This window comes from Cotesia typhae, unplaced genomic scaffold (assembly GCF_013202065.1).
Source record: "Cotesia typhae breed Kobodo isofemale line unplaced genomic scaffold, CoteBio_Ctyphae contig_43, whole genome shotgun sequence".
Taxonomy (NCBI): domain Eukaryota; kingdom Metazoa; phylum Arthropoda; class Insecta; order Hymenoptera; family Braconidae; genus Cotesia; species Cotesia typhae.
The window spans coordinates 744,003-770,935 of record NW_027423752.1 but is presented as its reverse complement, the minus strand read 5'-3'; the positions used below and the strand labels follow the sequence as shown (position 1 = coordinate 770,935).

General features: G+C 29.0%; 2 protein-coding genes and 1 pseudogene across 3 annotated transcripts; all 3 read left to right on the top strand.

The window, feature by feature from the left end:
- The first annotated feature begins 3,250 nt into the window (after nt 1-3,250).
- LOC141528174 (small ribosomal subunit protein uS5-like) lies at nt 3,251-5,285 on the top strand (annotated as a pseudogene).
- A 1,062-nt stretch (nt 5,286-6,347) lies between these two features.
- On the top strand, nt 6,348-20,445 carry Mbc (dedicator of cytokinesis protein myoblast city). 2 transcript variants are annotated; one of them, XM_074244255.1, is made up of 8 exons: nt 6,348-6,772; nt 6,973-7,214; nt 8,893-9,641; nt 10,945-11,101; nt 12,489-13,922; nt 14,427-14,525; nt 15,040-15,581; nt 16,301-20,445. In XM_074244255.1, the coding sequence occupies exons 1-8, from the start codon at nt 6,733-6,735 to the stop codon at nt 19,026-19,028; spliced, it is 5,991 nt and encodes a 1,996-aa protein (XP_074100356.1). In that variant the 5' UTR covers nt 6,348-6,732; the 3' UTR covers nt 19,029-20,445. The 2 variants fall into 2 exon arrangements, with proteins under 2 accessions (XP_074100356.1, XP_074100358.1); XM_074244257.1 differs by lacking the exon at nt 14,427-14,525 and having other exon boundaries at nt 6,349-6,772.
- Nucleotides 20,446-20,488: 43 nt separating this feature from the next.
- LOC141528296 (uncharacterized) lies at nt 20,489-26,932 on the top strand. The gene is made up of 8 exons (XM_074244268.1): nt 20,489-20,763; nt 21,798-22,027; nt 22,104-22,582; nt 23,331-23,519; nt 23,823-23,962; nt 24,543-24,944; nt 25,190-25,649; nt 26,793-26,932. The coding sequence occupies exons 1-8, from the start codon at nt 20,587-20,589 to the stop codon at nt 26,927-26,929; spliced, it is 2,214 nt and encodes a 737-aa protein (XP_074100369.1). The 5' UTR covers nt 20,489-20,586; the 3' UTR covers nt 26,930-26,932.
- The last annotated feature ends 1 nt before the right edge of the window (nt 26,933 follows it).

Sequence of the window (26,933 nt, the reverse complement as noted above, 5' to 3'; positions counted from 1 at the left end):
AGTATGTGTGGAACTTAACTTTTGTGTCTTTCAAGTGCTTTACTAAGTTAGTGTAATCTACCATTGATGTCGTGAAAATCTCGGAGTGGTGTTGGTGATATTTTATGTAGAATTGTTCTTTAACTAAACATTTTATGATTTCGATTATTTTTATGTGGTCATTAACCTTACCGTGTATAGTGATTGGTGGAGGTTTTTTCTCTTTTTTCGGTGGTAATTTTTGTGTGCGTGCTGCTGGTGGTTGTTGTTGACTATCTGATGTTTTATTGTCGTTAGTTTCCATGCTGTCCTCAGCAAGTGGGTCAAATCTGTTTGCTAATGGGACGGTATGATCCATAGCTTTTTGAGTAATCATTTTAGAAATTTTAGAATTATCTTCAGGTGATATTAAACCATTCCCACTGCGTTTTCTTTTTGCAGTTGAGAATGTTTTTTCGGAGAAATTATTATTACGTGAGTAAATTAGTTAACTAAGTAACAGATTTTACTAATATCAATATTTTTGATTCAACTTTTCAATCAAATTGTCGGACCGATTGCTTCAAAGACCGACGACTCACAATACTTGCCGGACGAGAACTCGCTTAGCCATGGGACTGGCTTACCCTTAAGGGAAGAATAATTAAAGAAGTTCGATTTAACAATTACGATACGGGATTTCCTATTTAATATAAGAAATCGATTTTAGTAAAAAGTGTTGCGTGAAATCAGTGGACGAGTAGACCTAATTTTTTTTTTACACAAAACAGACACTGATAAAAGTGAAAGACCGGGTAAAAAATTAAGTACAGCCGAATTTATTTCACAATTCCATTATGTAAAAAAAAAAAAAGAATAAAAACTGAATGAATGTTTATTCAAAATCGTGGTCTGGCTCTAAAACTTGCGTCAACTAGTGATAGTTATGTTACAACTGGTGACGCTCTGAGAAAATCAATACACCACGTGGATCAACGACTTGTGATTTTTTATTTAAATTATTAACGTCATAACTTTAAAAGATTATAAACAATATAAATGATAAAAATTAAGTTAAAAATTTTAATAATTTATTTTATTGAAAAATTATTTTTACAAAAATTAAACTAAAAAATTGTACAAATAGAAAATTTTAAAAATTACATATGCAATTTTTAAAAAATATTTTTTTGTTATAATTTAATAAATCAAAAAAATAATTATTTGATAAAATAATTTATTTGAATAGAAAAAAAAAAAAACTTGTTACTGACACGTTCGAATCGACATTATAAAAACTAGCATAAATTAATATTTGATTATTTTATTAAATAAAATAGCTTTAATTAGGTAATAAATAACTCTCACATGTGCAAACAATTTATTAAAATTTAGAGAATAATCACCACTAATTTTTTTTATTTTAACTTTTAATAATTTTAAATATAAATTTTATAAAACTAATTTTAATTTTGTAAAACACTTTTGATTCAGACACGAGATGGACCGCTCAGCGGCCGAGTATCTGAATAGGTGTCCTTATATTTAATATTGTACCTTTATATTTAATATTTAATGATAATATATATTTATATATCTATCTATCTGGTTCCTGTGTCAAAGCACTCGTAAAAAATGCCGCTACGATCTTTATATCGGGAGAGTTTCTGCGCGTAAAACGCGACCGTCGCTCGAGTTAACGCGCTCAATACAGTCCCCGTTTACGTGTATAATATTCGAGAAAAGAGAGTAGTGAGCAAGAGAGAACAGAATGAACAGAAGGTCGGGGGGTGAGATACGTCGAGGATGTGGGGATAGAGTAAAAAAATGGAAAAATAGATAAAAGGTCTTTCTCTGAGTTTTAGAGGGGTTGACAAAAGATCTATTTGTTCGGTTATAAAATATAAATTAACTTCATTCAATATTTCTTCTTTTGTATTTTAAATACTGTTTATTTTTCGACGCTTGTTAATATTATTATTATAGCTTACACTAATTACGCAACGTGAATAATTTAAAAAAAAAAAATCAATAATTTCGGTGCTGATTTATTTGGCATAAAGTTTCATGAGTTAAAAGAAGAAAATAATTGTTTAAATATAAATTAATTTAATTACAGGACTGAAGATTTATTAATTTAAAATTAAAATAAATGTTATTTAATATTAAAAAATAAAAAAAAAATTTATCTTTGCAGATAAAAAAAAAAAAAAAGCGCGAAATTAGCAGATTTAGTAAAAGTGTTTTTTTTTTTTCTTCCCCAGTATCAGCATATCCTTGAGAAATTTATAAAACCAGCTTAAATTCATCGAACGGATCTAGACAAACCAGACAATTCTCCAAATGGAATAGATATATATCGCTTCACGCTCATGCTCATTAATATTAATTAATTTCTTTATATTTCAAATAATAGCCAGTCGTTGTAATTTATATGTAATGACGATTTTTAGCGTCACATCTTTATTCGCTCAGAGATTCAAATAGTTTATAGCTCTTGCTATTATTTGACTAAAATTTACCGTAATTATTTAATAAGAATAATTAAACAGTAAATATTGCACTGAGCAAATATAATTGTTGTCATCACTCATACTCGTAGCTATACTAATTATTTATTGTACCAATGACCTTCATCTCTTCATTATTAACTATTCTCGTTATTAAATGCGTAACTATTTCAATTAAAAAATTTATAATTGCTGTAATGTATTTAATGTGATTTTGAAACTTGTTTGTGTTTTACTTTGTTAATATATAATATTTATTAATACATTTCTTCAGTGATAACATTTGTCTATGTGTGCAACCATTCAGCTGTGGAAAATATTAATCAATCTACTTTTGTTTTATTAATCTCTACTTATTTTTTTTTTATACTTAATATTGTATTTCATTAATTATAATGGTGCTAAAATTAATAATTAGTTTAGATAATTTTTGAAATTTTTATAATTAAATTAATTTCTGAATATTTTTTTTAAATTATACTGAAATCAGCAGACCTTTTTTTTTTCTATTTGATAAGTAATAAAAATAAAATTTTTTAATAAGTAAACTTTTTTTTGAAAAAATAATTGCATTTAATTTTAATTTATTAAAATTTCTGCAAGTCCATTTTTTTAATAATTTTTTTTTGCCATTATTATTTGTTAAAATAAATTAAAAAAATGGTAACTCGACAGCTAAATTTATTGTCTTTTAGATTTTTCAAAATTTCAGTGTAATTATATATATAATTTTTTGAATTCATAAAAACATGGGAATCCCTACTGTACCGATTTGAATTTTAGCGCCACCTACTTCGTAGAAGAGAAAGTAAATGCAAGCCATATATTTCTATCTCTTTTATCGTTCTTTCCTTTCGTAACTGTATATCCGAAACGATTGAAAATGTAAGTCTTCTTCAATTATTTAATATTTTAATATAATAAATAATTAAAAATAAATAAACAATCATTAAAATCAGTCAGATAATTTTTTCTGTGCATAAAATAAAAAAAATGCTCAATAAAATCTCTAAATTATTAATTTACTCATAAAAATCACCACGTGTATAAAAAGTTTGGTTAAGTAATTGATATAATCAATAATTTACTTATTCTACTAAAGTTGTGTTATTATTATTTTTATTTAATTTTCGATAAAAGTTTTGAAAAATTTGCAAATTTAATTAAAATAACTGAATTTTTTTTAAGATGGCGGACACAGCTCCAGCCGTCAGAGGTGGCTTCCGTGGAGGTTTTGGCTCACGAGGTGGTACCGGCGACCGCGGAGGACGTGGTGGCCGTGGACGAGGAGGTCGCGGTCGTGGACGCGGACGTGGTCGAGGCAAGGAAGACCAAAGGAATGGATCCCAGTAACCAAGCTGGGACGTTTGGTCAGAGACGGAAAAATCCGTTCTCTAGAAGATTTATATCTCTTCTCCTTGCCCATTAAGGAGTATGATATAGTTGATCACTTTATTGGACAATCTCTAAAAGATGAGGTCCTTAAGATCATGCCGGTCCAAAAACAGACCCGTGCCGGACAGCGTACAAGATTCAAGGTAACATTCATTTTTATAAATTAATATAAAATACTTAATCTGTTGATTTCATAATTCGGAAATTGACGCCATTTAAAAATTTTTAGAATTTTTTTTATTGAAAAAATTGTTAAAAAGAAAAAAATTTGAAAAATTATATTTGCAATTTAAAAAAAATTTTTTTTTAATTCTCATTTAATAAATGAAAAAAAATTAAAAAATTAATCGGGTGACTTTATTATTTTATTATTATCGGAAATTGAGAGACATTTGATAATTTTGTAGAATTTTACAAAAATCAATTATACCTTTAAAAAAAAAATTCCATATGTAGAAATTAAAAAAAATTATTAATGCAATTATTTAAAAATAATTTTTTATTAATTTATAAAATAAAATCCAAAACAATTTTAATGTCTGTTAATTATGACACTAAAATAGCAGACATTTTGCTTTACTTCGATTTAATTTAATAAATAAATTAATTATAAAAAATTGCTCTTATCTTTTTTTTTTTTTAATCTCTACATGTTAAATTTTTTTTATGAAATTAAAGTTAGCAGTAATTTTACAATTTTTGATGAAAAAATTGCATTTTTAATTTTCTAAAATTTCTACGTCAATTTTTTTTTCTAACTTTTTTTGCCGTAATTTGTTTGTTATAAAATTATTAAAATTATTAAATATATGTTAAATTAATTTTCATAATTTTTTTTATTATTACTAAAATTTATCATAAAATTCTAAAAAATTTAATTTCCAACAGGCTTTCGTCGCTATTGGTGACAGCAACGGCCACATCGGTCTCGGAGTAAAGTGCTCCAAAGAAGTTGCTACTGCTATCCGTGGTGCCATTATCTTGGCCAAGCTATCAGTAGTTCCAGTCCGTCGTGGATATTGGGGTAACAAGATCGGTAAGCCCCACACCGTACCTTGCAAGGTAACCGGCAAATGTGGATCAGTCCAAGTACGTTTGATCCCGGCTCCGAGAGGTACTGGTATTGTGTCGGCCCCAGTCCCCAAGAAGCTTCTTCAGATGGCTGGTATCGAGGACTGCTACACCTCCGCTCGTGGTTCTACTTGTACTCTTGGTAACTTCGCCAAGGCTACTTACGCAGCCATCGCCAAGACCTACGCTTATCTGACCCCAGATTTGTGGAAGGATATGCCACTCTTGGAGGCTCCTTACCAAGAACACGCTGACTGGTTATCCAAAAATCACCGTGCAGTTACTGGTCAAAGAAGTGCTGATGCTGTTTAAATAATTTAATGGCTATTCAATAAACGCCTCATGAAATAACTTTTTTTTTTACTTTTTTACTTTTATTTCTTTATTATCCTACTAATTAATTTAAAAAATTTTATTATTTATTTAATTTTTAATTTTTTTTTTAAATTACAATTAAAAATTTATTTTTATTTAATTATACTATTAATATGATTAATTAAAAATTTCAATACACGGAAAGAACAAGATGACACTGGATATAATCCCCGATTAAACTGAGTGAAAAAAAATTTCAAATAGTAGCTAGTATAATCCAGATATCACCCAGTATAATCTGGATTATACTAGCTACTATCTGAAAATTTTTTCACCAAAGATATCACTGACGTTTTTAATTTTTTGATTTTTTTAATAATTAAATTAGAACAAAAAAATATTTTTAAAAATTGCATGTGTAATTTTTTTAATTTTCTACATGTGAAATTTTTTTTTAAATAATTTTTCAATAAAAAAATTTTAAAAATGTTTATGAAAATAAAGTTAGCAGATAATTGATAATTTTAAGAATTTTTGTAACAAATAAATTATGGCAAAAAAATTGACATTTAGAAATTTTAAAAAACTACAAATGCAATTTTTTAAAAATAATTTTTTGGAACAAATTTATTTATTAAAAAAAATTAAAAAATTGTCAAGTGACAGCCAACTTTAATGTTATTAAATTTTAAGATGTCGGCTAACTTAATTTTCATTCTGTTTAAATAGAAAATGAATAAAATTAAAAAAAAATTAATTATGACAATTAAGGTTGCACATATTTAATAATTAAAAAAATTTTATAACAAATAAATTATAGCAAAAAACAATGATAAAAAAAATTGACATCTAGAAATTAAAAAAAAATAAAAAATACAATTTTTTAAAAATATTTTTTTGGAAGAAATTTTTTTATTAAATAAAATTAAAAAATTAATTAAATTAATTTTTTAAAAATTACTTAACTAGTATATAATTTCAAGAATAAATTTTATTTAAAATTTCTTTAATAAAGAAATTAATCATAAGAAGAAATAACACTTAAAAAAAAAAAAAAAAAATTATCAATTAAATAAAAGTTCTCCCCTTCGTGATCTTATAATTAATAATTATTTATAAATTATTTTAATAAAGAACAATAAATATTGTCCGACAGATGTCGCTAGCGGCTGACTGAATTACGTACAAACATATATTTTGTAAAGGCATAATCGGTGTAGTGTGTAGTACGTAAATACAGTAGACCCTAGTGAGGCATTTATCACCAATACACAAGTGCTTACCTCCCGTACTCTATTCATTAGCATTACATACACCAAACACTCAATATACAATATACATTGCGTGTTGGTTAATTATTTTCTTCACCGTACTCACGTACTTTTATAACACTATTTTTCCAACACCCAAACACAAGTGCGATACAATAAATATATCAGTCATAACAAAAAATGATAATTAAAATCATTGAATAGCCATAACAATGACAGTGTGGAGAAAAAAAGACGGCTACAATGCCGTAGGTAAGTACTTAAATAATTACTTTATTAAATTTAACATTTTATTAGACACAGAATACAGATAATAAATAATATACTTGACGTCAACATCCTGGGTGGTGCCTAACACTCGCTAAATCATCAATTAAATATACTATTACAAGTATCTATAAATTGTCAGCAAGTTGTTTCACTCTTTTATTAATCTGTTTATTTTGTTACAGCTATTTATAATTATTGGCACCATGGAGATCGCACTCTTAATTTAACTGTAGGGGACGTAATAGAAATAATTGGTGAATGTGATAATTGGTACTATGGTAGAAATAAGCACAAGGGATCCAAGGGTATGTTTCCTAAATCGTATACACACATACTATTACAGCCTGTTAATTCTGATGTATTGATGCATGAAATAACAAGTGTATTACGAGAATGGGGACATCATTGGAAACATTTATATGTTGTAAGTATTTACTATTGTAATAATAATAATGATAACAATTACAACTATTTTATTTATGACTAACTACTTGATTTATTTTAAACTCAAGGTATTTTAAATACCGTATGTCTCATGACTCTTTTCTTATAACACTGAAGTTGACAGATATTAAAAATTTTTTTTGAAATTTTATAGCAATTAAATTATTTAAAAAAAAATTTAATTAAAAAGTTTCACATGTGAAAATTTAAAAAAATTACAAGTGAAAATTTTTAGAAGCATTTTTTTATTGTAATTAATTTGTTAAAAAAATTTTTTTAATTTTAGTTAAATTATTAAAAAGTTTCACATGTGAAAATTAATAAAAATTACAAGTGAAAATTTTTAGAAGCATTTTTTTATTGTAATTAATTTATTAAAAAAATTTTTTAAATTGACAACTGACTGTTAACTTCAGTGTTATCTTTTCTTTTAAATTATGTTCATTTTTAAATATCTTCTCAAGTCATTTATTAATTAATTAATTTATTTATTCCTTTGAACGCCAATCGGCATTATACAACAATTGGTAAATTCTTTAAATTATAAATTTTTTAATTTTGAAGTTTTGGCTCGAAAATTGCATTGAAAAAAATTTATTTGGCGAGCCTAGAAAAAATTAAATAATTAAAAAACAAAAAAAAAATTAACAGTGTTATCTTTTTCATTTCAATTAATTGCAAAAAATTATTTTATTATCTTACAGATTTCAATGAAAATTAAAAACCAAAAAAAATGTTCTTTTTTATTAAAAATTACATGAATTTTTATGACATTAAAATTGAAAGACTTGATAATTTTTATTAATTTTTTTAACTCATAAATTATAGCAAGAGTTTATTTAAAAAATTCCATCTTTAGAGGCTTTAAAAAATTAAAAGTACAATTTTTTATAAATTATTTTCTAGATCTAATTTTTTATTAAAAAATTGTCAAGTATTTGTTAATTTTAATTTCGTAAATTTTTTTTTTTAATTTCACCGGAACAATCAATAAAATAAATCAGGAAAGCTTGATTGTGGTTTCAAGATAACTGAAATCTATTTTATTTATTTATTTCTTTACATAAAGACCCAACAGCAATGGCTAATAACAGAGTCACTAAAAAATAAATTTAACGTCCTTTTACAATATCTTATTACATTATTTATAAAAAACAATAATATTTTAATATACTTGCATTTTGAAAAATAAGATTTGAAATTTAGCCAAAATAAATTAAATCAGTAATATTGTGACATTTAGTCAAAAATATTACAGGATAATAAATTAAACAATTTTATTAATGTTTATAAAAATAAAAATATATTTCTTGAGTATATTACATTATTTTAAATATCAGAAAAAAAAATCATTTTATCTAAAATTTATTCTTAAAATTTTAAATGATACTCTTAAAAGTTTAATTATCGAGATTAACAATTCAAATAAAATCTAATTTTAAAGTAAGAGTAAGAATAAGTAATTTTTCTTCGTAAAATTCAATTAAAAATAAAACAAATGTATTTAAGATTTAAAAAAAAATCAGTGACTTGTGTATGAGTCACAAGCTTTCTATGTCATTTAAATTCATCGTGGATGACCAAGCGACTGGATTTTTATTTTAAACACTTGATAAAATTTAAGGTCACGTTAGATATAATAATAATTTGAATTGCAGATAAACTCGTTAAACTTTGGAGCAATTCAACAGCAAATACTCGAATTGATTGGCTTCAGAAGCAAAATTTTAAGCGGGACGTTGACAGTCGACGAGCTTAAGGATGTAAAGCGATTGGCTACGGCTTGTATAGACGCGGGCAATCAGCTGTTGGGTCTGGACATGGTAGTGAGAGATAGCCAGGGAAATATCTTGGACCCGGAGAAAACAAGCACCGTCCAGTTGTACTACCACCACCAGATCGCGTCGGAAAGAATCCGAACGACGACAACCGACACCAAGAAGAAGTCGTTGAAACCTCAAGTACCTGTCTACTCTCATGTGTTCTTCGTAAGCGTGCGTAATTTCGTCTGTAAGATGACTGAGGACGTCGAGCTGCTTCTGACGCTCTATGATAGCAAAGAAGGAAAGGCTATCGCTGAAAACTACGTCGTCTCCTGGAGCAAAGAAGGCTTGGCCCGTGATATAGACCAGCTCCACAACCTCCGGGTCTTGTTCACTGACCTTGGTTCCAGGGATTTAACGCGTGACAAAGTTTATCTGGTTTGCTACGTCATTCGCGTCGGCGGCATGGAGCCCAGAGAAATTGATCATCGTAGGTCTAGTGTTGTACAAGCTAGTGCTAAAAGTAAAAATTATGCGGATAGTATGCGGAGACCTTTTGGCGTCGCTGCTATGGATATTACCTTGTACATCACTGGAAAGCTTGAAGGAGATGTTGAGCATCATCATTTCATTCCTTTTGTTCAGTAAGATATTTTAATTATTTTTTTTCTACTGAGAAAAAAAAATTTGATAATTATTTACGAGTAAGGTCAACCTTATTTTGGGCCATAACTAGGTCAAAAATTAACATTTAAAAATTTTACGGCGCATTTATGATAAAATAAGGAGCCATAAGGGCGTATACCGGCAAAAGGTCCCGGTGAAAAGCCATAAGAGCGTATAAAAAATTTTTTTATAAAGGGAAATCGACGTAGTTTTGTCTAAAATGTAGAGAAATGCAAAAAAAAAAATGTTATACGCCCTTATGGCTCCCGGGACCCACCTCGGATGTCATAAGGGCGTATAAAAAAATTTTTTTTCGGGAATTAACGTATTTTTGTATGAAACGTGTAGAAAAGAAAACAAAATTTTTCTTCAAACTAAAAATTTTTTTGGACTTAGAAAAAATAGTAGAATTTTTATTATACGCCCTTAAGGCATCTATAACGCGATATAATACAGAGAGGGATGTATTTGAACAGTACATATCAATTTTTAGTAGGAACAAAATAATATAGATTTTATAGGAATCATATAATAAAGTAGGAACAATAATATAAATTTATTAGGAACAATATAAATTTTCTGAATAGTACAAAAGTCTCTCTCACGTCATCTGTGGGTTATAAGGTTTTTATAGTTTAATTTTATTAAAGATTGTCACATTAAGTTTCAATTAAATATCACTAGGTTAATTAGTTAACTTAAAGTTATAGAGACTTAAATAAAATAATTTGTAAATTAAGATTCAATTTTTGTTCAGAGAAATTCAACAAGTACGTAAAAAAACGAACAATTTAAAAAAAATTGATCAATTTGATAAAAAAAAAATTTAACATGGGCTAGCATGGATTGACCCCACTTGTAAATAATTACCAAAAAATTTATTTAACTGAAATTTTAAAAATATTTACGTAATTTATAATTTTTATATTGAATTAATCCTTGATGCAAAATTATGCGCTATTCTTAAAGCTTAAAAAAAAAAAGTTTGAGTTCATGCGAACAAAAATAAAAAACAGCCACAAGTCATTAGAAATTAACCTCAGAGGTCGATTGCTTTATGATTAATTTATATTATTCTGATCACTGTAATAAATAATTAGATATTAAAATTAATTCAATACTTAGTTCTAAAATAGTTACTGTACCATTAAGAAGATTATAAATTTTTTTTTCTCAGTGTTTATTTCACAAAGTATCAAATAACGAAAAGTTACTAAAAAAAAATATTTTGTTTGTTTGTTTTGTTTGTTTGCTTTTTGTTTTGTTTTTATTTTAAACCAGATGTTGTGAGAAAGAAAGTTTGGATGGAACGCTCAGAAGAATTCTCGCTCAAAAAGACACGAGTGTACAAAAAAATAGCGGTAATAGTAGTAATAATCACGTTGGAGGTCAAGGATTATGGGCGAGTTTAAAATTACTGAGAGGTGATACCAAGCAGGTATTATTTATATTTTATTTCTGTTGCTAATGCCTGGTTTTGTTATTGTAAAATATAATATAATAACATGGATTTAAATGAACTCTAGTTACAATGACATTTCTGGTCGGGTGTCGCTATAATCTTTTAGCGATAACCGGGTTCAATGCCCTAACATCCTTTACTCGGTACTTAAATATGTAATATTAAAGGTAATTATTTACAAGTGGGGTCAAACCCATTTTTAGTCATAACTAGGTGAAGAATTGACATTTTCAAATTTCTTTTTTGATTTTAATTATTTTTAGGGTGCATTTATGATAAAAAATATCGTGAAAGAAAAAAATCAAGATTTTGATAGTTTTTTTGCTTTGAAAAGTTGGAAAAAATTTTGGCTCATGTTTTTGGATAAAATTTATACTTTCTCTTTTTTTTGATGTTTTTGATATAATTTTTTTTTTTTTTAAACACATAAAACGATCAATTTAGGAAAAAAAAAAAAAAAAAAAAGGCTAATCTGTAGCCAAAATGGAAGTAAATTTCTCAAATAAAGAAAATTTATTTTTAATAAAATAATATTAATATTAATTATGTATAACTTAATTCATTCATTGATTAAAAAAAAAAAAAAATTCAAAAATAAATTTAAAACTATTCAGAATTAATTTTATTCGAAAAATTATCTTGTAAAGAAATATTTTCTACAATATTTTTCAAATAATTTTGAAGATTATGAGATTTGAATTATCAGCGCCCAAATTTTAAGTAATTGCTTAAGAACAACAGTTTCCAAGTTAATCAAAATTTTTAAACTTGATGAAATTTAAATTAAAGAAAATAATATTTAGTCAAGTTCGAAGATGAGCTTAATCGGTCAAGTAATTTAGAAATGCCAGGATTTCAAAATTTTCAACATTTTAAAAATTCACATTTCTCTACTTTCTAACTCGAATAACTTTTGAATGGAATAACGTATTGAATCTCTGTAAATTGTAACTGAAAGCTCTTTAAATAAGCTTTTATTTAAATACCACATTATGTGTGTAGTCTATATAAATTAAGTCCTATTCCGCTATGCATTTATTATGAAATTTGCTGTTGCAGTGATTTTATTTTGAGAAGATTTTTTTTTTTTTTTTTTTTATTATTCATTCTGAAATCTACATCCATTTCGGCTGCCGAATGGTCATTTTTTTTTTTTTTTAATTGTTCATTTTTTTATATATTTTTCAAAAAAAAAATTGTAGAAATTTTGTTAAAAAAAAAATAAAAATGAAAATGAAAATGATTGACCCCACTTGTAAATATTTACCACATTAAAACGACCTTCAGGCATCAGTAACCCAATCTTGTAATAAAATACTTATGTAACAAGAATAAAAATAAAGATGATGATTTTTTATTACAGGTACGCGAAGAATATCCGCATCTAGTCCTCGGGAACGTGTCTGTAGCACGAAAAATGGGATTCCCGGAAGTGATACTACCCGGAGATGTCCGTAATGACTTGTACTTGACTCTAGTAAACGGTGAGTTCAGCAAAGGCTCAAAATCGACGGACAAAAACGTGCAAGTAACAGTGAAAGTTTGCAACGAGCACGGAGTGGCTATTCCCGGTGTAATTACTTTAGGAGGAGGAGCGCCGTTTATCGATGAGTACCGGAGTGTAATTTACTACCACGAGGATAAGCCTCGGTGGTGTGAGACCTTCAAGATAGCAATTCCAATAGAAGAATTCAAGTTGGCGCATCTTAAGTTCACTTTCAAGCATCGCAGTTCCAATGAAGCTAAAGACAAGTCGGAGAAGCCATTCGCCTTGAGCTACGTCAGGCTGATGCAACGTAACGGAACGACGCTTCAAGACACCAATCACGAGTTACTTGTGTACAAACTCGACCACAAGAAGTACGAGGACAACGACACGACTTATTTAAAATTGCCTTCGACACGTGCTGAGTTGGTTGAATTGAATATTGAGAAGAAACCCGTGCTAGGACCTTTGTCCTTGACTTCCAAAGATACATTTTTGATCAGCACCAATGTGTGCTCAACAAAGTTGACTCAAAATGTCGATTTATTGGGTCTGCTTAACAGCGCGTCGCGTCCTACCGATCTCAAAGAATCGCTGATTGCTTTGATGAAAGTCGACGGCGAGGAAGTAGTTAAATTTCTTCAGGACGTTCTTGACGCGCTTTTCAATATCTTAATAAATAATTTCGACAATGACCTGTACGATGACATGGTTTTTGAGTGCATTCTTTATATAATTGGACTCGTTTCCGATCGTAAGTACCAGCACTTCCAACCTGTGCTGGATCTTTATATATCTGACAGCTTCTCGGCGACACTGGCGTACAAAAAATTAATCGCCGTGATGCGTAAGCGAATTGAGAATGCGAGCAAGGGAGAAAAATACGACGTTCTACTGAAAACAATGAAGAGTTTGCAGTACTGCATGCGTTTTATCGTTAAATCAAGGCTACTCTTCAGTGAGTTTGATGAAAATCAGCAGGAGTTCTCTCAGACACTCACTGACTTCTTAAACTCTTTTGTCAACCTGATGAGTAATGAGGCCGGGGAGATTTTAACGGTTCAAGGCGCTTGTCTCAAATACATTCCTTCTACCATTCCGCATTTATTACAAGTCTACAGTGGGAAACAATTAAGTTTAATTTTAACTGAATTACTGGATCATTTACCACCTGGCAGGCTTAATAAGCAAAAAATGATGACTGTTAATGACATTATCCACAGCCCGCTCTTTCTTGATGTCGAATGTCGGGGGATTTTGTTGCCGAAAATTGTTAAACTTGTAAGAGACCTCCTCGAAGCCAAAGAAGAGGTAATTTATTTATTTTTTTTGTAAATATATTTTTTATTTTATTTTATTTTATTTTCATTTTTTCGCTTGGCTTTGAGTAGCATGCATGTGGATAAATTATTTTTATTTTTTATTTTTTTCTCTCCCTCTCAGTAGTTACTTTTAGTCAATATTAATACTTGTATCAACAACAGTAGAATGTTTTTAAAATTTTTCCAATTAAAAAATTATGCACAGTCTTTATCTTCTGTTGAAAAACAACTTCAAGAAGCACCAAAGTCGACTAATTATTAAAATAATTTATTTCCAAGTATAAAAAAAAATTTCTAAAGCTAAAAACTTTTTCAAGTCTTAAAAAAAAAGTCTCTCATGTCTGATAAAAATATTTTTTTTTTTTTTAACGGAATGTTTAACTATACTTGTTTTAAATGTTTATAATTAAAAATGTGAGGGAGGGTGAGGTTTTATTTTTGTTTATTATTTTCTATTTTGCGTTTGGTTTGGTTTTGGTTATTGGCGTAAAAGGGACTGTCAGGTACGCCTGGGAAAAGTGTAGCAAAGGTAGCCAGACTTCTAGGCGAAAACCGTCACCGTCTCAATCAACAACGCGGTTATTCTGAAGAGGTAATGCTGACGAATGAGTTTTCCAATTTTCCAAATGCTTACATTTTTTTTTTATTTTTTTATTATTTTTATTTTTATTTTTTACATTAATTACAAATTATTATTCCAACTAAGGTAAAAGCCCTAATTATTGACAGGAGTCTAAATATTGACACTCTAAATTATTTTTAAATATATTTAATTATCTGTAATAAGAATAATTATCATATAAATTTTTATTAAATTTTAATTAATTAAAAAATTGAAAAAAAAAAAAATTTCTGTCAGTTCAAAATATTAAATATTAATTATTAATTATTAAAAAAAAATAAATTTAACACCAGTTATATTTTTTTTTTTTTTTTTTAATTAACAATATATGAAAAATTTATAAAATTTAATAATCGAAATTAATTGTATGCTTTATAATATTTAAATAATTTTACTGCATGCGCAGTATAAGTGTCAATAATTGAGGCTTTTACCTTAAACAATATACAACTAATAATTTATTAAAATATTAAAATATTTTTAGGTCGAGCTGTGCGTTAAAATTCTATCAGACATTCTAGAACTGACATTTCGAAAAGACATCGGCTCCACAGTGTCTGACATCAAAGAAATAATGTTAATATCTCTGAGAACAGTAATACAGACAGTGATATCAATGGACCGAGAAGATCCTCTGGTGGGCCATTTAGTATCGGTGATGCTTTCAATATTCCGACAAATGACTGAGGGTCATTTTAAAATTTACACCGATCACTTTGTCACGCGTTTTGATTTACTGGACTTTTTAATGGAAATTCTTTTGGTATTCAAAGACCTCGTATCGAGAAGCGTTTTTTCGGCCGACTGGAGCGAGATGATAATGCTGCAAAACAGCGTAATTTTAAAATCATTGAGGATATTTTCTGGCACTATATTTGACTTTTTTTTCGAAGAATTTGAGCATCAAGTCTGGTCGAATTTTTTCCACTGTGCCATTGCGTTTCTTACGCAACCGTCGCTTCAACTGGAAACATTAACTGTCGCTAAACGTAATCGGGTTGTATCACGTTACAATGACATGCGCAGGTAATTTATTTAATAACTTTTTTTAATATTTCGCGTGCCAAATGCCAAAAGGGTGTATAATTTTTTTTTTTGTACCAATCGTTTTGTAAACTTGTTTTAAGGCTAAAAATGAAAAAAAAAATATCAAAAGAAAAAAAAATATGTACTCTAGTTAAGACTTCAAACTAGGTCTTGAACAGGGAAAAAAAAAAAAAAAAAAAAAAAAAAAAAAAATTGGATTTTTGGCAGTGGTTTTTACAAAAAAATTGAAAATTTGGCTAAAATTTCAAGGATTTTTTTTTTTAATTTTTAAATAGTTGTAATTGAAAAAAAAAAAAAAAAATCTTCCGTTCAAGATCTTGTAAATTATATCTCGAAGACTTGTCTAAAATTTCATCAAAATCGGTTGAGTAGTTCTCGAGGAATCGTGAGTACCGCTTTTGAAAACATAGTTTTGAAAAAAACGCGTTTAAAATTTTGAGATTCAATACAACAGCGCCTCTAAAGATTTTTTAGAATTTAATAAAACATTTAAAAAAAAAATCAATTTTCGAAGTGCGTTAAAATTTTTTTTCTGCAGATCTTTAAATCTCGAGCGATTCTAAAAAGAATGGCAAAAAAAATTTTTTTATACGCCCTTTTGCCATGAAACCCTATCTAACTGCTGTAATACGCCCTTTTGGCATTTGTCATGCGAATTTTATTAATATAAAAATTAATTATTTAATATTTTTTATCAGAGAAATGGCTTTCGAGATCAAATCAATGTGGATAAATTTAGGGCAGCACAAATTTCTCTTCGTTCCAAATTTAGTCGGGCCAATTTTAGAGATGACTTTAATCCCCGAAACAGAATTGCGTAAAGTAACAATTCCAATATTTTTCGACATGATGCAGTGTGAGTTTAACAGCTCTCGCATAACCGAAGGCTACGGGGACACGAAGCGTAATCCAGCTCACAGAAAAGCGAACTTCACGGAGTATGAGAACGAGATGATAGCCCAATTGGACGTTTTAATAGAAGGGGGACGAGGTGATGAGCAGTTCCGTTTGCTCTGGATCCAAGTAATGGAAATGCAGTGCGAGAACCACTTGACAATGCGTGAGCAAGGTCTGCGATTCGTCAACATTGTCGCAAATTTAATTCAGCGATTACTGCAGTACCGTGACATTATCAACACTGAATCTCAAGAGCACCGGATGATGTGTACAGTTAACCTGCTAGATTTCTACTCAGAAATAAACAGAAAAGAAATGTACATAAGATACGTCAATAAATTGTGTGAACTTCATTTAGAATGTGACAATTACACCGAGGCTGCGTACACACTAAAACTACACAGTTTGTTGCTCGACTGGAGTGACCAACCTCTGTCGTCTCTCCTGCGTTCCAACAGGTATCCCGCGTGTCAAACTCACCGAGAGCTCAAAGAAGCTCTTTACAATGACATGATAATTTATTTCGACAAAGGCAAGATGTGGGAGTGTGCTCTGGTTGTTTGCAAAGAATTAATAAAACAATACGAAGAAGTAACTTACGACTACTTGCAACTGTCCCAACTTTTGAAGCGCATGGCCAAATTCTACGACTCAATTGTTAAACAATTGCGCCCGGAGCCTGAGTACTTCCGCGTGGCGTACTACGGTCGCGGACATCCTCCATTTTTGCAAAACAAAGTATTTATTTATCGCGGTAAAGAGTACGAACGTTTGAGCGATTTTTGCTCACGAACTTTGAACCAACTTCCAAACGCAGAGCAGATGAACAAATTGTCCCCGCCGACTCAAGAAATGTGCGAGTCAAATCGCCAGTACGTCCAAATAAACAAAGTTGAGCCGATAATGGACGAGAAGCGGCATCGACTAAGTGGCAAGCCAATCACAGCGGAGGCTGTATTGCGTTACCACCGGGTGAACGACGTCAAGCGGTTCAGGTTTTCAAGACCCGCACCGAAGAAAGAATTAAGGGAGTCTATAACTTCGTCTACCTTGTCGCTATCCAAGTCTTACGAAGAATTTATCAAAGAAGAGGTTGATGGTAATGATAAGTCTATTAAAAATAATAGTAATGGTATTAGTAAAAATAACGACAATAATAATAATAATAATAATAGTAGTAATAATAGCGATGATAAAAATGAATTTGCTTCTTTGTGGTTGGAGCGTACTGTTCTAGAGACAAATTCATCATTGCCAAGTGTCCTGCGATGGTGCCCGGTTATTTCTAGTGAAACTTATTTCGTAAGTCCTCTTTGTAATGCTATTGAAACGATGGAAGCTACCAACGCGGCGTTGCGGAATTTGATAATTGCCCAACAAGCTGATCCGAGTCTGCCGCTGACCCAGCTGAGCATGAAGCTTAATGGGATTTTGGACCCAGCGGTCATGGGAGGTGTCAATAAATATGAGGAGGCTTTTTTGAATCCTACTTATCGAGAAGCTCATCCTCAAGCCAGCTCGGATTTGTTGAAGCTGTCTAATTTAATTGCAGAACAGATTCCGCTGCTGGCTATTGGGGTCCAGCTGCATCGAGCTAGAGCCCCGCCGGAGTTGAACCCCTTTCACCAGAGGCTTGAGCAGTGTTTCAGCAACATGCGGGCGCAGGTTGAAGCCAAGTATGGCAAGCGGACCTGTGATCTGCAAATCGAGACTCTGACGGTACCACAGTCCGTGACGATGCGGAAGCAGCAGCGCAAGCATGAGTCGCACTCCAGGCTGTCAGAGACCAGTGTGGTGAGCACGGAGACTGGGTCAGTGCGGTCGCATATTTTGTCGACGGCTTCCCTGCAGAAAGCCCTGGTTGGCGGAACTAGTACCACCAAAAAAAAAGACGCGAAAAGAAGGAGCGCGAGGAAGAGCGACTCTGCTAATTTAGTCAAGCAAGACCTGTCGACGAGCCAGTGGTACACCACCCCGGAGATCTCTCCTCAGCCCCCGCAGGCTCCTGTGACATCGTCCCCTTCCAGTGTGTCCTCGCCTCCGCCGATTGAACTGCGCCAGCAGTTGAAGGCTTCCAGGCCGCTCAGGTCCGAAGCTGAAAAGGAACGAAGGGTCAGCAGTCGATGGTCTCTCCAGTCTCAGAGCTACATCAGGAATTCTCAAGACGATCAAACCGACTCGAATGACTCCCGTGATCAGAAAATTAATCGCGACTCTGTTGGGACTACTGACAGTACTGCTTCCGAAGAAGATCTTCCACCTCCTTTGCCCATGAAGATGCGCGAGGCTGACTACTGCAGCTTGTCCTCGCAAATCAGCACAGACTACTACACCAGCAGTGCCAATATTAAGTCTATTATTAGCGAAAGTTTGGATTTTAAATTAATGTCGGCGTCAATTGATGATAGTTTTGATAATTTAACCAAACCACCGACTCCACCTCCTAAGCCTAAAGTCAATCGGGCTTTGTTGAATAGTAATTCGTTGAGGAAAAATTCTTTGCATAATGTTTCAATGCCTACTGACTGACATTTTAAAATTACGTCCAAGTATTTTTATTGTAGGAAGAAGCGTAGATTGTTGGCAAGATTAAAGTATTAGCTTGAGTCAGAACAAAATTTTTTATTATTAGTTAGATTATTTTTTACTAAATTGTGGGTTGATTTTTGCAATTTATAGTTTATTGAATATATATATATATATATTTTTTTTTTTTTTTTTTTTTTTTTAAAGAAAAAGTCATTGTTTAAATATTGCGTTACTAATACCCTAAGGGCGTATAAAAAAATTTTTTTTCCTTCAATCAATCTAAAAATATTTATAACATTCAGATCTGTAAAAAAAAATGAAATTTTTTTTTTGTATACGTCCTTTTGGCTTTAAGACAAAAAAAAATTTTTTTTTCACTTTTCTTACAGATCTAGATGTTGTAAACATTTTTAAGTTAGTTAGAGTGAAAAAAAATTTTTTTATACGCCCTTTTGGCTCTAAAAAAAAATTTTTTACCAGTGTAATAATTTTTCTTTCTTTTTAAGGCTAATAATTAATTAATTAAAAAAAAATAATCCGCCCTTTTGGCTTTAGAATTTTTTTTTGTCTTAGAGCTAAAAAAGGCGGATAAAAAAAATTTTTTCATTCACTTTTTTTTCCAGATCTAAATTTTGTAAAGATTTTTAAGTTAATTAGAGTGAAAAAAAATTTTTTTCGGCTCTAAGACAAAAAATTTAATTTTAAGATTTTGAGTTTGTTTGACAGAGGTGGTGTTACCAAGAAATTCGAACAAATTTTATTTGCTATGACCATATTTAATAGTGCCATCATATAATCGATAATTACCAAGATTTTTTAAATATTAAATAATGATGTTAGTTAAAAATTTATTATTTTATAAAAATGATATTTGTTAAATGTGTAAATATCGTAATTTATATTTAACAAATTAAATGCCATAATTTTTTCATCTAGTTAACTTTATACTGATATACTTAACTTTTTTATTCATTTGACGTCGATCTTATAGATCAGATTTATATATTATATATTTTGCCTGAAATTATATTTATATAATATAATAAATAAATATAAATATATCATAAAGATAAATAAATTTTATATTATACAATTGCAATGTTGTTTTTTAGGTACTATAAAACTATTTTGTAATTAGACTATTAAGTGAAACCATGACGTCCACTATGGTAAATTTTAAATATTTAACTTCTTGCCTAGTTGTAGTAACTCGTGTGCTCTAAATACCAATTAAAAATAATACCTAGGCTCTATTATATAAATAATTAGTTTTTTTTACAAAATATTTAACGTACCAAAGAGGTAATTCATTTTCTTTCGTTGATGGTAAATTAAAAATTAAATTTTTAATAGATTAAAAATTTTATAAACGTTTTGTATATAAAAATATTGAATAAATTTTTTATTGTCATTTTAATATTGATCTTGTTATTTTACACTTAAAATTAGAACCAATTAAACTTTAGCACTCACTTATATTGTGAAGAGTAAATAAAAGTGTTGCTATGGCAACAGTAAATTTAGTCTACAAGTAATAATTTTTATTTTACATATTATAATGGAAAGTAATTGTTATCGTGTTAATATAACAAAGTGGTTACCATTTCCTGATACTAAATTAGAATCATGGTTTAAAGACATTGTTCATTTTAATTATTCGACGAGAAAATTAGCTCGAGAAATGGGATTGATTGTCGAACAGATACAACAGTGTACTATCGCTTGCGATCAAGAGGTATTAGAAATACAGGAAAATTAGAATATGATACTGAAATTAAAAGACATGTGATAATTTTTAGAATTTTTTTAACAAATAAATTACAGCAAGAAAAATTTATTTTAAAAAAATTCTATCTTTAGAAGCTCTAAAAAATTATAAATGAGATTTTTTTAAAATAATTTTTAGACCTAGTTTATTTTTCAAAAAAAATTAAAAAATAGTCAAGTGTTTGCTAATTTAACAATAAAAGTTAGTCAACATTTTTTATATTTTAAATTGAAACTAAAAAAATTTTTTTTTAAATTGTACTTATCGTTTTTTAAGAGTTTTACAAATGAAATTTTTTTTTTTAATAATTTTTTTTGCCATAATTAATTTGTTAAAAAAAGAATTCTAAAAATTATAATGAGTATAATCCAGATATCACGCAGTATAATCTGGATTATACTAGCTACTATCTGAATTTTCTTTTTTTACTACAGATTTCACTGAGTATAATCTGGGATGATATCCAGTGTCATCTTGTTCTTTCCGTGTAGAGAATTTTTAAATTTAACTTAACAAAAAAATTAGTTCCAAAAAATTATTTTTAAAAAATTACATTTTTAATTTTTAAAAATTTTTAAATGTCAATTTTTTTTTGCCATAATTTATTTGTTAAAAAAAATTCTAAAAATTATTAAACATCTGGTAAATTTATTTTCATAAATATTTTTAATAATTTTTTATTTTAAATTTTCTAGAATTTTGTCGATATGACTGGTTAACCGCAATTCAAACCAATAACTTCCCAACTTTTGAAAATTTTCAATTTTCTTGGCGGGAATTTAAAAAAAAAACCCAACTATTTAAAAATTTATAATTCACAACTTGTATTTATTAATTTATTGGAGTTTGCTTTTATTTTTTAATTAAAATAAAATTGCAAGTGTCAATAATTGGATTTTTTACTTTACTTAATTTATTTTTCAAAAAATTGATAAATATTTGCTAGCTTTAGTATCATTTCAACAATATTTATCAATTAACAATTGGTAAATTATTTTTAGACACTCAGTGATTCAATGCTAGCTCAATTGGAAACAATAATAAAAACTTACAAAGAAATTAACTCGACAAAAAAAATTCTAACGACTAATTTAACAGTATATAATTATAAAATCGAACATTTATCTTCAATAATGAAGCGCTTACTAAACACAGTCGCTAAATTTATCCATCATTTTGTCAATGAAACATTAGACTTTGAAAGTGACGTGTTAGCTTTAAAATTTTTAAGGTAATTTAAAAAAAAAACTTCTTACCTTTTTTGCAATCTAGAATATAAATAATAATAAATTTATAAATTATTACAGATTAATAAAAATTTACATCGACGCTTTGAACCTCGATTACAAGATAACAGACTCATCAATAAATATCTTCTCAAATGACTGTCCGTCAATGTTAGAATCACTGAAGCCTTTATCAGTGTTGCGAGTCCTGCAAATTTTAGCTCGAAACAAAGCTGAAGAATACTGCTACGAGCTGATAGATTGTTTACTAGCGATCTATCAACCAAACAACCAAGAAAAGTGCAACTCTTCAGCATCTGGAGACATGGAAATGTCCGAGAACTCGAGCGTTGAAATTTATCGCGCTCTTACAAAGCACATAACTCCTCCAGGCTCGGCGATTAATTCTTCCGCTAGAAGAAAATACAGTAACGCTCATATAGAAAATTTTCAGATTTTAGTCGACAATCAAAAAGTTAAAATTAAAAAAATTATACATACGGCTAAAGATATCGCTCCTTTACTCTTCCAGGCTGATAGCTTCAGATATAATAATCAGGGTAAATTATTCTTAAGTTTTTAATCCTTTAAATTAAAATACATAAATGTCTTGAAGTTAGTCAAAGGTCGAAACTCGCAAAAAAATGGAAACTGATTCCTTATTGGTTAAAGTTTAGGCGCGCAATTCAAATTTCTAGTAAACTAGAAATTTGAATAGCGCGCTGCGCGCGCGCCATAATTTCAACCAATAAGGAATCAGGTTACATTTTTTTACGATTTTCGACTATTGACTAACTTCACACTCTGATGTATTCTTATGTAAGGATAGAATTATTATTGATGATGCTGAATGAAACTAAAATTAGCCAACAGTGAACGATTTTTTTTTTTATTAATTGCATTAGCAATTAAAAAATATTTTCTAAAAATTGCACGCACAGTTTTTCAAATTTTTTACACGTGCAATTTTTTCTTTTAATTTTTTTTGTAATAAATTTATCAATAAAAAAAATTTTAACAATTGTCAGTTGTCTGATAATTTTATTTTTATGATATTGAAGTTAACTGACAGCTGTCAATTTTTATAACAATTTCATTACAATAATAAAATTCTTTAAAAAATTTCCACTAATTTTTGTACTAACAAAGATTTCTAATCAAATAAATTATAAAATTTTTCAGATGTCGGCTAATTTGATTTAATTTTCATCTTTCATTGCTGTAAAATTGTAAAAAAATTCTGATATCAATTAACTTCAATGTCATTATTTTTTGTTTATGTTATTACTTACTTTTTAGGTGAAATAGTTAAAGTAAGAAGCAGTATCCTCGCCAGACTTTCTGATTATTATTGTCAAGTATCTTGGGCAGCGATATCTGAAATTCTTGATCACGTTATTTTGTGGTGGTCACCAGAAGGATTGGCTACTAGACATAATCATGGTGCTCATTATCTTAAAGATTGGTTACATTCATTTTTACTCACCCCTTCTAATGGTTAGTTTTTATTTATGATACTGAAATTAAAAGACATGTGATAATTTTTAGAATTATTTAAAAAAAATTAATTATCATAAGAAAAATTTATTTAAAAAATTCCATATTTAGCTCTAAAAAAATACAATATTTGACTTATTTTTAGAGAAAACTTTCTATAAATAGTTGATTTTTCAAGAAAAACAAAAAAATTGTCAAGTATCTTCTAATTTCAATGTCATTATTATTATGGATAGTAAAATTAATTAAATAGTTTTAAAAATCGAGTTAATAAATTTTAATGGGATGAATATTATATGTTAGTTCCAATTAGTATACGACCAACATTGGATAACTTATGTGAAACTCTAGGATGTCACGTAACAGCAACTTGTTGGGATGAACTCTTCAGATTAGCTTACATCGCTTCTTTTGAATGTGCTTCAAGACCTTGTTCATCAGAGGTATGACATAAAATTTAATGATGCTGAAGAAAGCTGACAACTGTTCATTTTTTAAATCTAATCACAATAAAAAAAAAAAAAATTCTTTAAAAAATTTCCACTGATAATTTTTAGTAATTTTCACAAATAACATCAGGATAAGTTTATATCGAATAAAATGTGAATAATAAAGAAATGACGTTGTATTTTGTCTACCAATGATATTTTTAACAATATAAACTCATCCTGAAGTTACACTCATCGAAATCTTTCATTTGAATACCCACGCGATTTTTTTGATATATTTTATATATATATCACAAATATAAGGAATATCAAATATATATATATATATATATATAATATATTAAAAAAATCATGTGGCTATTCAAATGAAAGGTCTCGATAAGTGTAACGTCAGGATGAGCTTATATCGTTGAAAATATCATCAGGAGACAAAAACTATAATTATTATCTATAAATTTTACAATTAGATTAATTATTTTTTTCCCTAATTGTACTTCGTGGACATGTATAATGTTTGACATTAAATCAGCTGCTATGAAGAAATAAAATAATTTTTTTAATTCTCTAATTCCAGGGAACAGATACTGGCCAAATGTTTGCCCAAGTATTTCAATTGCTGGTAAACTTAAGCAATGAATGTGAAGTCAGCGGAGAGTGGGCGATCGGAGCTCCTTTGATGGAATTGCCACTTTCCGAACAAATAATCATCCTGCACAGACTAGATCACTCTATCCACACAATGAGACTTTGGGCTAGCCATGAATCTAAATTAATAGCCCACACCTGGGACCTGGAGAGTTTTTTCCTCCTGGTGAAAGGAGATCTTAACCACTGCATCGATCAACTCTCGTACCTGAAACTCGCTGATCATACTGCGGCCTTGGCTACTGATGACATTAGCGTTCAAGTTTACGTGTGTACTCTCATGAGAGCTAAAATAGTCTCCGAAGTCAACGCTAATTATTTATTACTCAAAGTAATTTAAATTAAACCATACAGTAAAAAATTTTTATTTTTTGCGTCAAAAAATTTTTATGTTAAATGTTTAACACTTTTATGTGTAAATTTAAAATTTATTGTGTTAAATTAATACAAAAAAGTGTTAAATATTTAACATAAAAATTTTTAACAAAATTTTTTGACGCATTGACGCAAAATTTTTTATTGTGCTTACACTCGAGTAATAATTAATAATTGACCAACAAAATTGAATAATTTCAGGAATCATCATCAAAATGCATCAGCACTCTGGCGAAAATTTGCAGAGTGATAAGTCTCGCAAACTTGCACATGTGTTTCCCGATATCGAATATCTGGAGAAGAACCAGCATTGTCTCGAACATAAATCCCAGCCCATACGTCCAGGTCTATCTAGAGCGAGTGCTTTTGCCAGTTTTGGAAGTAGTAGAGGACGAAGATATATCGAACATGGTGCTGAAAATAATGTGCGAAGCCTGGCTTGATTACATATATCTTCACCGTGTAAAATTTAGCGAGATCGGTGCTTATCAATTGCTGTCAGACTTTGCTTATGTCACGCAATGGGTATCTAACTGCTCGATAATCAGCCAGAATGTCAAAGATCAGTTGCTGAAGAATGAAGTTCTTAGGCGTTGCGAAGGTGTTGGGCGACTTCTTCTTCGTCATCCTGGTGAAGCTATCGCTATGCATAAGAAAATTCGTAAGTTATTTTTAAAAAATTAAATTCAATGGGCGCTGTAACAAAAAAACCATCGAAAAAATATCCACACGATAAAATATCCAGATCATGAAAGCTCATAATTAATTTCTCAAAACAATTTTTAAATTTATAAGCTCAAAAATAATATTACAATCAATCATGTAATAATATAATTGCAAACTGTATAACAAAAAAATATTAGAGATTTTGATTCTAAAATTTATTTATGATATTAATTCTATATATGATTCGAAAAGAGATCAATAATTAAGCTTGTTATTTTGATGTGCCCTTTTTTCATGAATTTTGTTTGTGTTTATTCAAAAATAGACCAATACATGAGCTTTTCATCGTACTAGAAAATCAAACGCGCTTTTATCTAATATTAATTTTAATTATATGAAATTATAATAAATTATTTTTTTTTTTTTAATAAAATAAAAATTCGACTGTACACTTTAAAATTAAAAATAACTATTTGGAATCCAAAATGGAATTAGATTTTTAAATATTAAATTTTGATTCACGAAATATTACGTGAGAAAGAATTTTACTCCCCTTACCCCAACATAATAACATGTAGAGATTTTCTTAATCCCCCTTTCTCTTAATATCCTTACGTAATTAATGAATGGTCCCTAATCAATATTTTTACGAATTTTACTCATTAATATTTAACCATTGCTATAGTAACCATTTCTTCATAAATTTTTTGTGTCTTTATACGAAAATATTTTTATTATAATATTTTGTCGTTCAGTTATTTTATAAATTATTTAATTAAATTGTCGATAAATAAATATTTTGATAAAAGCGCGTTTGATTTTCTAGAACGATAAAAAGCTCATGTGTTGATCTCTTTTTGAATCATATGTAGAATTAATATCTTATCATAAATAGGTTTTATTCATAAATTTTAGAATCAAAATCTCTAATATTTTTTGTTATACAGTTTGCAATTTTATTATTTACAATTATATTATTACATGATTGATTGTAATATTATTTTTGAGCTTATAAATTTAAAAATTGTTTTGAGAAATTAATTATAAGCTTTCATGATCTGGATATTTTGTCCCTAGTAATTTTTTCGTTCAGTTATTTTGTTTGCGGTTATCTAGCCTTTTTAATATTTATATTCAGCTACAAGATCATCAGACGGATCTCCAGAGTCATTGGGCTTAGAAAGAATGCCTGCTGAAATGTATGTTCCCAACCAGGAACAATGGCTGGAACTTCGCGCTGAAAAAAATTACAAATTATATTGTTGTACTGAGTAATCAC